The sequence below is a fragment of the Euprymna scolopes genome, chromosome 2 (genome assembly GCF_053919585.1).
Source record: "Euprymna scolopes isolate OS-2025 chromosome 2, ASM5391958v1, whole genome shotgun sequence".
Lineage (NCBI taxonomy): Eukaryota > Metazoa > Mollusca > Cephalopoda > Sepiida > Sepiolidae > Euprymna > Euprymna scolopes.
In genome coordinates, this window is record NC_136483.1 from 193489898 (window position 1) to 193505900 (window position 16003).

Here is a 16003-nt window from a genome sequence, read left to right on the forward strand (position 1 = left end):
GAAATTAGAAACTCATCATATTAATGCTGGTGTCTCTCGAGGTTCCATTCTGAACCCAACTCTCTTTCTGAGCTTCATCAATAATCTTCAAAATCACATTCGCAGATCATTCGTAGATGTTTATGCAGACGATACCACAATCTATGGCAACACTTCAAAGATCAGCAATGACCAAGATCTTTCTGATTCTCTCTCTTCTGATCTTGAGAACTTAGTGCAATGAGGAAAAAGGGGACTGGTTAATTTTAATGTATCGAAAACCAAACTTTCCTCTTTTCATCATAATTGGTCTAACCCCATCATGTCCCAATTGAAATGAATGGCTCTTGTCTTGGGGAAGCTCCATATCTTGACAAGCTTCTGGAACTGACCTTCACTCCTGATCTGAAATGGAACACATACATCAAATCTGTTGCCAAGATTGCTGGAAAAATGGTTGGATCACTCTACCATTCTAGTAGGTATCACTGATGATGCAATCTGTATAACACTCAACTAGCTACAATTCCCCCCACTCTCTAACAGTGCCTAAATCTAAATACAGATTCCATGAATAAAGCTTGTTTCCCAGAACTGCCCGCCTGTGGAACACTGTTCTGCTGGCCTGCTTCCCAATTGAATACTACATTGTAGCCTTCAAATCCAAAGTAAACAAGTTCTTGTTGAGTCGTTCCCATGAAAATTCAAATTTTACCTAATTTCCCCCATTAACGATTACTACACTACCACCTTACATTCATTAACCTTTATCCTTCAGTGGCCTTCGGGCCTAGATAAGTGTTAACGCTCAATTTAAAAAAAAACATAATTGAGAATGTTTTTGTAGCTGTTAAAAAAAGAAGCCTAGTCTAAATAGCATTAAACATCATAAATTTTTGTTTTGCTTTTCTTTATCAAACTGAAGGCATCAGGTAATGATTTTTTTTTTTGGCATTTTCACTCCAAATAAGGCACAGTGCCACTTTGATGTAGGGGGCTACTATCTGGGACATAATTGCAAGGATACTATGTTGAGAGTTGAGCAGCAAGATGTCTGTTTGCATTACACTTGAACTTCTGCATGCCAATAGTCAGGGAAGCAGGAACCCGGAAGGGAATTCCAAAGTCTAGTAGATCTGGAGAAGAAACTATTAGAGTAGAAGACTTTCTGGCACCTGAAGATCTCAACTATGTAGGGGTGGAATATTGCTGCTTGTCGAGTTTGTCAGGAGTATTTGCATCGAGAGGGTACAAGGACTTGTTCGTTGGAGCATTACCAATCAAATACTTGTAAAACAGGCAGAGGGATGCAATATTTCATCGATGGGACAGAGGTTGAAGATTAACTGAAAGTTCGGGACCTATTAGGTTGGTGACTCTCTTTTGAACCCTGTCTAGGATTGAGAGACTAGTAGCAAATGTCCCAGCCCAAATATGTCAACAATACTCTATACAAATGATAGCCTTGTAGAGGTACAGAATACTTTTGGGCGTAAGTAACTTTCTAGCATAGTAGAGAGAGCCAACCTTCTTCGCAGCAACTGCGGTAATACTCTCGATGTATCTGTTCCAACTCATGTTTCCTGTGAACGTTAAGCTGAGGAGTTTGAACAAAGTACTTTCAAGTAATTTAGCTTTAGCCATAGCTATTGGTGGTTGAGAAGGTTTCTTGTAATTATTAAATGAAACGAGCTTAGCCTTGGCAGTATAAAATGTTACCATCCATTTTTGTTCACATTTCACTACAGATTGGAGGTTTTCCTCTAGGGTTTCCACCATTGCCTTGGATATGTATTTATTTTTTTTCCCCTCGTGCCTGTTATAGAGTGTGGTGTCGTCAGCAAATATGCCCATCTCAGAGACAATTTTATTATGGAGGTCATTTATGAATATCAGGAATAATAAAGGTCCAAGGATCGACCCCTGAAGTACACCTGCATTTATATCATATTGTTTTGACGTACGCCCATCGTTGACAATCTGGATTCTTCTCTTTTAAGAAAGATTTAATTATGTTATGTATTCGTCCAGTAATACAAAGGTTTTGGCTCAGTATGCGCGAGCCTTTTCTAGTCTCACACAAAAACACACGTTCACATTTCAAGCTATATTACTTGTCATATGCATACGCGAACACAAACATACGCGCCCACGTCCACACACGTACATATATTCACGTTCGCGTACATACACTCACATTCACGTGTATACACACACGCTAATGTATGCACATGTACACATACATGGACAACGTCACTCCCCTTTCAAAGGAAATCCACACATGCGCAAAAGACCACTGGAAACAAGTATAAAAGCAAGAGACAAGCTGTTTACAGCCTTTTTCGACTTAGCTCTCGAGCTGAGCGGTCGTCGGACCATTCGCCCCCCCCCCTTTCGGGGCGCCCGCGCGCGTCACATCCCCTGCTACTATGTAGGGGGCACGAGCTAACAGACCGTACATACACTTTATACGCTTTCTATCTCCATGGCCTGGATTGACTTTTTCTCATTCTCTCTCTATATATACAACTTGTCCCTGAGAATACCTTCGCGTAGCTGACTGCTAACTGATATCAACCCTCTATCCTGTGTCTTTGTCTACACGCTGGACTATCATTCTCATTTCTACTATATTACTCACTTCTCTTCCCACACGCGAACAAACGATACTGACCCGAACATGAGATGAACACACATTTTCCTTTTCTTTCTACACCACCAGTCCCGCAACAAACGATGGTTACACCCGCGCGGACATGAACACATGTTATATCTAAAACATTTATTCTTTCAACAGTAAATAAACGACACGTTTATTTTATCCATCCATTGAGTTTTTGTTTCCTTCAATTCCATTCGTTTCATTATTTTTCTTTTGTAACGGGATTAGGATTTATATATCCTAGTCCTCTACAAGTATACCTTTTTACTTGACTCCCCACAAGGGAAAAGTAAGACACAAGATCGGTTTTTAATGTAGGAAAGATCCAGCCTCTCACATCCCCCAAAAAGGGCACTTTGCATTGAGACAAAAATTAAAATTTTCTCAGTCTAGACGGATTTCTCCATCCCTGACCGTGGACGAAACAGATGAACAGATACTTTATTTTGCTCCCAGTCCAACGGCCAAGGCAGAATAATCGGCTCAGTCGGCTGCAATTAATAAAAATCATTTTTCTATTTCTAGATTTTAAAATTAATTAATTTCTCTTAAATAGTAATTGAAAAATACAAAAAAAAAAAAAAATAGTTGCTTGTTTTTAATCAAAAAATTAATAAACAAAGAAAAATAAATAAATAACGCTTCAGCGAATGAATGACCCATTTCCGAAAACGACCGGAAATAACCGAAGTAAAAATCGCTTTCTCTCATATCAATGGTAGAAACTTTTAAGTATGGAAGGTCTGAAGTGCAGATATAAAACCTGAAATGTCAAACTATTTTGGTTACATGATGAAGCCCGAAATAGTTGAAATGACTAAATAAATTCTGGCGGAGAAATATCAATTACTAAAAGAAAATGTTTGTTTATTTTTTTAACTTTCTAAGTTAAGTTGTGCGTCATAAAGGAAGAGGGGGGGGGGTAATAAAATAAAATATGAAGTTTTTGACATAGACTCCTAAATATTGGTAAGTTTATTAAAGATAAGAAAAACAAAAACAAAAAAAAAAAACGCTATAATTTTATTGATTTTAAAATTACAATTTCATTAAGACCAAGACGCTCAGATTTCGAATTCTATCGCGGTTAGTTTATCATTTCAGATACGAATCCATATATCTTCCCTCCAGCACGTAGAGTAGACGAAACTGTCAGTTTGTTTTGCAACTAACTAAATATTTTAATGGAATGTGCTAACTCGTTGCACTTGTGCCTCCTCGACATACATATCCCCGACAAACCTGCTTAGCAACAAAATCTCACCCCTTCCCCTTCACTCTTGAGGTTCCTAAATGCCGGAAAGCGTTCTACTTTAATAGTTTCTTCCCTCGATTGGCTAGACTTTGTGATTCCCTTACTGCTACTTGCTTCCCTGGCTGTATTGATATGCAGAAACAAACATCTTGTTAATCTTTCTTAGGCATGGTCCCAAATAGTAGCCCCTTACGTCCAAGCGGTGATATGCCTTGTTAGGAGTGAACGTGAGTGTAAAAAAAACAAAACAAACAACAAACACAGGAGAAGGAAATATCTTATTAACACACCTTTCATCATGTTTACTTATCTTGGCATTGTTTCCAGTTGCCTGTGACTTCTTCCTTGCCGTTGGATTTAAGAAATACTAAATCATGAGGGGTGCGGTTTAGTATTGCGCAACATTTGCTTTTCTATAGAATCCTGGTGAGGGCATCCTAACAAAGTGCATTTATCTATTTCTTAAGGCCAACACCGTAATAGCTAAAAAAAAAAAAAAAAAATAGTAAAATATTATCCTTTTGTGCATCCGTATTTTATTTTAATCGGCATGCTCGCTTATCGACCCTTTACATTTTCCTAAGAAAATGTCTTTCTTTAGATGAGGTCCGTTTTCTTTTAAGTTGTTTCCATCGGAAAGAAATATAAAATCTAACAAACAAACCAACGTCTGAATCTTTTTTTAAATCTTGTGAATTATATCCTGATGAATGGTAATTATCGGTTTTCTTCTTAAAGATATTTTCTTTTTTAAACAAAGCCGATCTCTGGCCAGATTGTTTTTTTTTTTTTTTTTTGCTTGCAATGTTTTTATGCATTTGGGACAAAAGAAGGAGAAAAATTTCCTGTTTTCAGATTTTTATTTCACAAATTTTTCTTATTTTTCTTTTCAAATTAAAAGCATAATTGTAAAATCAGTTTATTTGCATTTTTCTCGATAAAAAAAGACAACCGTTTCCAGAAAAAAAAAGTTGGAATAAGATTTTGCCTTTTGTCTTTTCTTGGTTTCTTAAAAAAACAAAAAATCCCAGAAACAAAAACCCTAAAAGTACAACTAATCAGTGATTAGTCTAATCACATCTAATAAAAAATATTATTAGCGTAAATGATAAGAAAGCAAAAATATCATAATGAATACTGATAAACAATAAATCATAAAAATATTGTAAATCATCATAAAAATGCGAAATATAAAACAATAATAATAAATCGTAATGATAAAAATAAATAATTATAATAAATAATAATAACAACAATAATAATAATAATGCTAAAATATAATTTCTTACTATGTTTTGGAAGGGGACAAACGATAAATTAAAATTTTTTGATACTTATGCAGAAATACGGATTGTACAGAAATAATTAAAAAAAAACAAAACAAAACCATTTTTATCATGGAAAGGGAGTCTTTTTTTTTTTTTTTTTTTTTTTTTAAAATATTCTGTACTTTCACCTAACAATTTAATAATCATAAATTAAATTTTTACGGCATCTTAACTTGAAAATTCTGATCCCTGTCCGTATTTTGCGAAAGTACCGATTTTTTTTTAACCTTAAGGTTTTGTCAAATTATTTTGAGTGCTTGTTAAGATAGAGTCGACAGATCGATTTAAAAAAAAATATATTTTGTTTTAAGTAAAAACAATACTTACGTATGTCGAAAACAGTTATGTATTAAAAAATTACGAAAATTCATCGAGTAGAAAATTATTTATAGTTAAAAGTATTTTTATGGAAAATGAACAGAAATGTCATTTTCCCTGGATGTGAGGACCTTGAAGATTGCGAATACAAGGGACATATTTATCTCCCTTTTCGCCACTGTAATGGCTGGCGTTTTGTTTTAGCCAATAGCGATACACTTTTTTAAACTAAAAACACAGTGCCAGTTGTTCTACTCGATGAATTTACCTAATTATTGAATAGATTACTATTTTCGACATAACGGTTAAGTAAATACTGTTGTTACTGCTTAAAACCACATTTTTAAAAATCGATTTGGCGACTCTATCTTAACAAGCACCTTAATTTGCAGCAGTTCTGTAAAGCATTCATCAAATGTCGTTTTTTTACGGATTGGACGATAAAACAACGTAGCAAAGTGAACCTTTCGTAAATACTATTTTTTTTATTTCTGTATTTCTGTTTAATCGTTAAATATTTAGTGCTTGCTTAACCGATGGCGAAACGTTACGATTGACCACATAAATTATTTTCAAGAAGTCGAAAACCCCAATTTATTTTGTTTTACCTGCTCATGTGTGACGTCTGTTGGTGAAAAATCATATTTAATAGATGCAAGCATGTTAAATATTAGTTGTGAATAAAGTAATAAATGGTCACTGGTCAAACATCTTGTTTAGAAAGAGACCACACCGGAAAGGAATTATAAGATAAATAAAATTGCTAATGCACTTACTGGATACGCGCTATTTTTTTAACCGTATTTCAAAGTTTAATAAAAGTTTTATGATGTTTTTTTTTGTTTGTTTTTTTTTATTCAATTGTAAGGTTAAAGTACAGAATAGGTACAAAACACCCTCCCCATGTTAAGAATGGCTTTTTAAATAATAACTTTTTATTTCAGCACGGATCAATAAGTGCATAAAAATTAAAGTTGGACTCTTTGAATGCATTTTGCAAATTAAGTAAACGCTAAGTTAAAACACACACACAAAAAAAAAAAAACATTTCCAGGTAGGTAGAAGAGTAACTTATCTTGCCTTTGGTAACATTTATTTGTTATAGATTTGAATATTTGACGCTTTTTTTTCTTTCGGTTTGTAGAAATCCATTCTTAACATGAAAATGATGGGGGGGGGGATATTCTGTAATTTACCCTACTAAGAAAGACGATGGGTCTTTCTCGACTAGTTTGAATTCCGCCCACGTCTAGAGTCCTATCTTGTTTCAAAGTAGATAAGCGCTTTAAAATAAGTTAAAACAAAATTTAAAAAAAAACAAAAAACTTATCCATGTAGGTTGAGTAATTCATCTTGCTTTTGGTAACATTTATTTTGTTTATATTTATTTTTGGTTTTGGACGATTGTAAAATATGCCCCGAATAATTCCAAGTTCGAAAAGAAGCGCATTGGACCTGAAGAAGGTCGGAGGTTACATCGGTCGAAACGCTGTGAATATAACGCTCCGACATTAGAACACTAATCCAAATAATTAGCTTTGTCAAAACTATTTTATATCAAAAACTAGGGAAAATGCGCTAGTTGACTAAGTTAAAGAAGTTGGGTAGTTGTTGCCGAACGTATTCTGTTTTGGGGTTTATTATTTAGAAACCTATTATTTAACATGGGTAGAGGAGGGTGTTTTGTAACTATTCTGCACTTTAATCTCAAATTCTTAAAGGTCCTCCGGTGATCAACCAGCACATTTTCACAAAAAACGGTTTTGCAGTTTAACGTCGGTGCTAGTGCACACCGCACGGCGCTATTTTTTAAATAGTATTTTGAAGTTTAAAGTTCTATGTTTTTATTAAATTGTAAGGTTAAAGTACAGAATATAAAACACTCAGCGCATGTTAAAAATGATTTTCTAAATAATAACGTTATTATTTCAGCATGGATCAATAAGTGCACTTGCACTAGTACCTTAACATCTCCCGATAAATTATTTTCATTTTGGAAGAGTTCCGTCCACGGCAAGGGAAGAGTTCACAAAGCCTCTCCTTATTTCCGCACGATGTTAAGAATGGCTTTCTAAATTTGCCAGAGTGTTAAAATGCAAAAACATAATAATTTCTCCCTATTTTTCCTTATGTAAAAAAGAGTGACTATAAAGTGGAGGGTCAGATTAGAAGAGGAACATGATTACAAATTTATCACCGTCTTTGTGGCCAAGCCTTGATATCTCCCCTTCCCCTATTTTTTTTTCGATTTTCATTGATCGTCGGCGTTTCAACGAATCTCCCGATTAATCGAACAACAGTAAGAAGAAAAGTAGTTGATAAATAATAATACTCGATGGTATCGATGCAATTTTTGTCAGTCGAAAATATTTTGTGAATCTTCTCAGCTTCTTCCTTTGCGGTGTGTTAGCCATTTTGTTTAATCTGAAAAACTAGCAATAATGTTTCTCGTCTCCCCACACTTTTTTTTTTTTTTTTTTTTAGAATCCATTTTTATTCTGTATATCTCGTCGTCTCGTAACTTTTTCTTTATACCTTCGATGTTGTCATTTTTATTTTATTTTTTAAAGTTGATTTTTTTGGTTTGTTTTCTGGATTACAGAGGTAAGAAAAGGTTGCCAAAAAAAAAAAAACAAAGAAAATATTAAAGGTTTTTGTTTATGACTAAGATGGTTAGATCCTATTTCAATCACATAAATTATTTAAAGCTGAAATAGGTTTTGTTATTATTGTCCAAACAACTTATTTTTAGTTGTTTTAGTAAAAATAAAAAAAACTTAAAATCACTAAGTTATAGAAATTTTCATCGTACATATGAAACGCAAAATGCACCCTGAAAAATATAGTCGCTATCTTCATCAACAAATCGAGAAATATACTAGCTAAGGAAGAACGATAACTAAAGTTCATTGGAAAATTCTAAAATGGAGTTATCGATCTTTCTTACCTAGCCTCTTTTTTGACTTGCTTATAAAAATGGTAACAAAAAACGATTAACAAACCCATGTACCATGTAAAAAAAAAAAGTAATCAAATGCAAAACACTATTTTGACAAAAGATAAAATTTGAAGTTATCTCCCTTTTTGATTTATTAATATATCGACTGTTTCTTTTTGTTGTTGTTTTTTTTTTTCAGTCGTCTTATTTTGTCCACGTTTCGCGTAGATGATTACATTTGTTATAACTTTATTTTTAACTAGCATGGATACTCGACGTTGTCCGGTACGACATCAAGTTCAGTTTGGACGCACCTGCTGTACTAAGGATATTGAGCACTTTCATCAGGGCAGGAGCTGCTTATCCTGCCTTGACGGAGTTCAAAATAAACTTTATAGTCTAGTGGGGAGATGCCTTTTTCTCTTCCCTGCAACCTCTTTCCCACAGAAGAGACATTGCGAGCCTGTCTCTGCTTCATCATTATTTTTATGGCAAGTGCTTGTCTAAGCTCCAATCTATGGTCCCCCCTCGCCAAACTTTCACAAAAAATACTCATCTAGCTGAAACTACTATCAATAATTGTGCCTAAGCATAAACATAGATTCCATGAACAAAGCTTCTTTCTTAGAACTGCACACCTGTGGAACTCTGACTACAATATGGTTGTCTTCAACTCCAACATAAACACGTTCTTGATAAGCCGTCCTCTTAAGTAACCCAATTTACCAAATTTCCACTATTAACGATTACAACATTTTCCCATTGACTACTGTACACTCATTAACCCTTATCCTCGAGTGGCCCCCGGGCCTTGATAAGTAGTGAGTCCTTTGTTAAAAAAAAAAAAAGGTACTCCTTAAATGTTGAGCTAGTAAAGCAAGAACACCAATCTGTTCTCCCCAATCAAGCACTTGATTATGTTATCATTCGTTTTGTTGTCTTTTCTTGGTTTGGCTGGATTCCAGAGCAAGAATTCATCTGGCTTGATGAAGTACCTAATTTATTGCTGTTACTTGTGGTAACATCAGTCGGAGAATGTGAACCATTTATGAGCCGATGTGTCGCTATGCTGAAGAGATCTTTGCATTTTGAATACCATGTTTTGGATATTTTGTTATGGTTAACATGTTGCATGAAGCATCCTCTCTCAACCCATGAATAATTTCACTTCACTTATTGTGTAGTCACAACTGTGCCACAGTAAGTTGTACTTGACTTCCTTCTCACAAACTGAACATAGCAACTTTCACGTTTTCCAGAGGATTTCCAACATTACAACCACTGATCAACGCTTCAGTTTTAGTGACATGCACTCTTGCGTCTCTACTTTCCATAGCATTCCTCCAAGTTTTTAACTTAACAAGTTTCCTTTGTTTCACAGACAAACATTAAATCATCATCATACAGCATCTCTTCCAGACAACCTTTCAAATACACAAAAGGAAAAGTAACGCAGCACAAAGCTCTGATGTACTTTTACATTAACATTAAAGCTTTCACTAAATGTGCTGTCTATTCAAACATAACTTTGTATATTGCTTGAATAACATTCACTCGTTACTTTAATAAAATCAGTTTTAATTCTTGAATTAAATTTGGTTTAATTAATAATTAAGTGACCTAACAATGCAGTGATAGTATAATTTAAATTTCAAACTCCTATTTAAAAACCTAATAATTTGGTTAAAAAGAAAAGCAAGCAGAAAACAAAAAATGTGTTTTTCTTTGTTAAAATAATGAAATTCAAAAATCAAAATATTGAATTTCAAGTGAAACCAATGGTATCTAATGAAGTGTCATGTCACAGTAATGAACATATCCAAAAATTACAAAAGCGATAAGGTAGAAAATTAATTATTAATGAAAATAGTTTTTGAAGACAATTAATGAAAATTGAGTTTTGCACAAAAAAAAAAAAAAGCAAAAAAAGAAACCGGAGAGTTCGACTCGTAATAAAAGGGAGCTAAATATTATCTGAAAACTGAAAATCTTTGGCCAATTTAGCAAAAGTTAATTTTCACTGATTATCTTTGAAAACGTGTTTCATTAATAATTAATATTCTACCTCATCGTTTTTGGTATTTTTTGGATATGCTTATTACTGCGACATGATAATTAAGCAGATACCATTGGTTTTACTTGAAATTCAATATTTCAGTTTTCAAATTTAACTTAATAGTGAAGAAGAACTCAAAAAAATGAAAGTAAACAAACTTCTGAGCAGTGTTGGATAGTCACTGTAATAACAATCTCCATTATTTCCATATTTCTTCCGTCTATAATATATATATATATATTTTTTTTTTTTCAGTTTAAAGAAATCTAAGAATGTCTGAAACACGGCCTGGTTCCGAAAGTGGTGGAGTGGCTGTGAGCAGCACAACAACTAATGTGCGTGCCCCAATGCCGCAGGTGCAGGTGATCCATCAACCGGTGCACAGCCCACCCTACATGTCTAACTTTCCATACAATCAACAACAACTCATGCTACAGAATGCGGCCGTTCAAGGTAAGTCTCTTCTCACTTCTCTTTATTTTCTTTGCAAATTATTGCTAACAATTTTGTTACTTTTTTTCCCCCCTCAACCACAAGAATAATTTTGGTTCTTGTCCAAAATCTGATGGACATACATGTGATGCAACAAAAATACTATATTCCAAAAATCACATAAATTGATCAAGTAATTCTATTTTTAACTAAGAAAATCAAATTTCATGAGATAGCGAGAAGGAACTATCTTGTGTCGCTAGCTTGAAAAAAACGGGGAGATAACTTAAAAATCCAAACCTACAAGATCAGACTTGTAATGCCTACAATTTCCCATTAACTGTTTAAAATGATTTTCTTTATAAAAATAAAACTACTTAACCAATGTCCATGGTTTTTGGAATGTGATCTTTTTGTTCTGTCATGGGCACTACACCATGAAGATTTTTCTGTATTTTTGTTTTTTTTTAACATGGGAGAATTCCAGACAACCACCATAATTTTTATTTTATTCACAATAATTGCAAACATTTTCATCCGTGAGCTCAGTCGAATGATATAGGTATCATGATATATTTTGTTAAAAATAAGTATATTCCTTCAATAATATTTCAATACAATATTGTGCAGTAAAAAAAACTATCTTTGTGCAAATCTTATGTCTTATAAATAATTAAGATGTTTTTTATTATTTAAGAATATTCTTTCATCTAGTAAAAGTAGTGCTTTAATGATGCCTCTTCATATTACCAACATTTCAAAAACGAAGAAAATTACTTTGAGGACGATCATTCTTCTTCGAAAGAATAGAACACCAGCTGAGTGTAATTTTATTGTGCTTTTGTTTAGATATTTGTGTGTGTGTGTGTGTGTGTGTGTGTGTGTCTATATATATGTATGTATATATATATATATATAATATATATTACTGAGATTAATGTACAATATTTTGGCTTTGTTTGGTTGTCTTTATTCTCTTATGAAAGTTATTTTAAAAATAAGTGCTAAGGTAAATGTTAATTGGAAAATTAAAGTTGGAATTAATTTCTAACAATTTATAAATGCATTAGATCCAAAGAAGGAAACTTGGTTAGTTTTGATTAACAGGTAGTTTGGAGTTTGGTTGTAATAAAGTTTAGAGGCCAAAAGCAGCCTAGCATTGGAATGAAATTTAGACAACTGGATGAGAAATGATGTCATATAGAGATAGAGAAAAGTGTCTTATTTAAACAAGTTACCAATGTAGGAGCGATATTGACAGACACATACAACATAGGTTAGTAGAAAAAATAAATACACTAACCCTTTGCTACTTCATGGGTTTTTCAATATATTATTGCGGATTTCCACCATAAAAACTGTGATAATTGAATATTCAAAAATTAAATCTTAAAAATAATTAAAATATCAAAAATTGTGTATGATAAATATTATAGGAAGATTAAAACGGTTATAAAATGTAAAATAAAAAAAATTATTTAAGTATAATAACTTATATTTAAAAAATACACTAAAAAAATTATTTAAGTATAATAACTTATATTTAAAAAATACACTAAAAAAATTATTTAAGTATAATAACTTATATTTAAAAAATACACTAAAAAAATTATTTAAGTATAATAACTTATATTTAAAAAATACACTAAAAAAATTATTTAAGTATAATAACTTATATTTAAAAAATACACTAAAAAAATTATTTAAGTATAATAACTTATATTTAAAAAATACACTAAAAAAATTATTTAAGTATAATAACTTATATTTAAAAAATACACTAAAAAAATAATTACCGGAACACGGTCGCCATATGCTTGGTTTCTCGGTTCGCTAGCCGCATCAAGAAGCATAGTGTAGCATCTATGCGAGACAGACTAACGTCACTTGTAAGGAGATCTGTGATTGGTTCATGGAGAATGAGATGGCCAATGAGAACATCACAACTTGTAAATAGTTATGTGATTAGCGCTTCAGGGAGAGTGGATGCGATCACTAGAGATTCCTCCCAGCCTGGCTTTCGATCCAATATTCAGCATCGCATGTTTCACTTTATCTGTGCCGTGTGTGATTTCATTGGGATTTTTGTGAACATTATTCGAGTGTACATCCCTTGTAAAGGTTCCTAAATGTCCTGCTACCTCCAAGGCTGACAACAAGCCTAAGAAGCAACATAAGATGATGTCTATCTCTGAGAAAATTAAACTTCTTGATATGCTTAAGGAAGGAAGAACGTATGCAGCCATTGGTTGCCATTTCAGGGTGAACGAATGCACAGTTCATTCTTTAAAGAAAGAGGCGGTTAAGATTAGGAGAACTGGTGCCATCCTTCAAGAAAACACAAAAAACCACTTGTAACTCAAAGGAACAAGACAATTGTGAAGATGGAAAAGGCATTATTGATATGGATAAGCGACTGCAGAAAGAAAAATATTTTGTTGGATATGAACACGATCTAGACAAAGGTGCGGAAACATTATAAAGTGTATTCTGCCAAGGAACCAGAGGAAGATGATGAAGAAACAGAAGAAGATAAAGAAAACCCTGACAATCCGCATCCAGCTGATCAACAAAGGAAAAAGCACAGTTTGTCCCTAGCAAAGGGTGGTTTGCCAAATTTTAGAAACAATACGGACTCAAAAGCATAGCAGTGTATGGCAAGGCTGCTTCTGCGGATAAGGAGGTTGCCAAGGAATACGTACGTGATACATTCCAAAATATTATAACTGAGAGCGAATATCTTCCTGAGCAAGTTTTTGATATGGACGAAACTGGATTATTTTAGAAACGGATGCCATCGCATACATTCCTTTCTCAGGAATATGATGATGATAGTATACGGTCTCTGGAATTCTGCAACAATCTAGACGGTGGTATGCAGCTGTATTAGGTCGTTTTAGAAAAAATATATGTATTGTTATGGTTCTTTAATTTTTTTTTTTCATATGTATTGTTATGGTTCTTTAATTTTTTTTTTTTTTTCATACATATGTACAGGTTCTCTCTCTCTTTCTCTACTTGCTTAAATTATTTTTTTATTTTATTTTAATAATTGTTTAATTTGTAATTTATTTTTAGAAATCGATTTTTTGTACATATGCATGTATTGTACATGTATTGTCACAGTAACTAACCTGTTGCATGTACGTACTTGCTTAATTCTCTAGTGTTACAGGTGTATTTATGTATAATACTGAACTGTAATATTGTACCGTACAACCTAACAAGTGTTATAATCTTTCTATTATTATTAATATAGTAAAGGGTGGGTTATAAATATTACAGGATGGTTTAAAACGGCCTATAAGCAATTAAATAAGGTAAAAATAATGGTTTTATCCTACTTTAGGGATTTTCGAATATCACGAGTGGTTTTGGTCCCTATCTACCATGATATTCGAGGGAATGCTCTTTAATTCACTCTCCCACCATCAACGAGTAGCCATTATTTTCAGACCTCTAAACATTTACTTAACACTCAAGATCTTAATGTTCATGTTTTTGATTACAAATCAAAGAAAGAGTTTCTGAGTGAATTTAATTTTAGCTTCTTGGCCGTTTAAAGCATGTCACAACTAGCAGTCACTATAAAGTGACCATGGTGGCTAAAATCGAGAACCAGATAATAGAAGAAATCAAACTATGAATCCCAGAAGCAAATAAAAGAAAAAAACTATTACATATCAAAATTAACATAAACAAAATTAATCAAAAATCTTATCCATAAAATATTAACAGGATTTATCTGTGTTTAAAAAATATGCACAAATATCAAAGCTTCCCAAAATGTAACAAACAAATTTAGTAAATGTTTGTAGAGATTTGGCTTCTAAAAACATGTCAACAAGATTAGTCTGCATAGATAGGTGACCGACCACATGGTGTGAGATGATGTGAACAATCAATGATTGGTCAGATCCCATTAATTAAATTGAAAAGAAAGAATATCAAAAATGATCTTAGTCACACTTTTATTATATGATACTAGCAGTTGAACCCGGCTTTGCTCGGGCTCCATGTACTGTTCATAAATTTATGTGCATATGCAGATAACGTACATCTAAAATTTAAAGTGTTTACACCCAAAATTGGTGGAGGAGTTTGGTAGAGTCTGCATAGGTCAACTCTTTCAACTTTGAATTTTTGGCAGCCAAATTTTCTCCCAAAAACTGATTAAAAAGCTTTCTGTATGTCTGATAACCTTTATGTAAAATTTTAAATGCTTAGACCAATAATTGGCTGAATAGATTGCTAGACACCGCAAAGGTCAAATCTTTTGAACTTTGACCCCTTGGCAGCCAAATTTTCACCCCAAAACTGATTAAAAATCTTTCCCTATTTCTGAATACACTTTATCTAAAATTTCAAATGTTTAGACCAAAAATTGGCTGAGTAATTTGGTAGAGACCACAGAGGTCAAATGTTTTTTAACTTTGACCCCAATTTTGACCCCTAAACATTTATTGTTTTGGGCTCAAATCAAATTTAAAAATTTGATCCATGTCCAAGTAACCTATATCTAAAATTTCAAGTATTTAGACCCAAAATTGGCAGGGGAGTTTGGTAGAGTTTTCAAAGGTCAAATCGTTGAACTTTGACCCTTTCACAGCTAAATTTCTGTTCGAAAACCGATCAAAAAGATTTTCCCAAATCTCAATACCCCTAATATCAAATATTAAGTCTGTAGACTGAAAATTGACAAAGTAGTTTGGTAGGGAAATGTACACACACAGACACACAGAGGCAACTTCACTTTTATAGATATAGATTTGTGACCACATGGCTTAGTCAACCAATGATTGACTCCCCCATTGTCACATGACCTAGTACTCCACTCATTAGAAAAAAATGACTCCAACATACTTTCAAAACAATTTGTATCACAATACCTATAATAGAAACAAACTTATTCTCTGCATTTAACATATAAAATAAATTCAGTCTTATGTTCTTTGTTATCAATAGCTTTCTTCCTACAAAATCCATATTTGATTTTGATCTCTCAGTTTTTCTTGTGGATTGTTGCAAAATGAGA

General features: G+C 33.1%; 1 protein-coding gene across 13 annotated transcripts in view; it reads left to right on the forward strand.

Moving 5' to 3' along the window:
• Window positions 1-4434: 4434 nt before the first annotated feature.
• Window positions 4435-16003, forward strand: part of LOC145300735 (uncharacterized) — an 80264-nt gene continuing 68695 nt past the window's right edge. For 7 of the 13 annotated variants that reach the window (XM_080144511.1, XM_080144514.1, XM_080144520.1 and 4 more), the window contains exons 1-2: window positions 4453-4609; window positions 10792-10989. In XM_080144511.1, the coding sequence (XP_080000637.1) occupies window positions 10809-10989 (181 nt within the window). In that variant the 5' untranslated portion in view covers window positions 4453-4609; window positions 10792-10808. Of the gene's footprint in view, window positions 4610-5884; window positions 6012-7795; window positions 7944-10791; window positions 10990-16003 lie in introns of those variants that run through there. The other 6 variants (XM_080144512.1, XM_080144521.1, XM_080144515.1 and 3 more) reach the window with 4 other exon arrangements.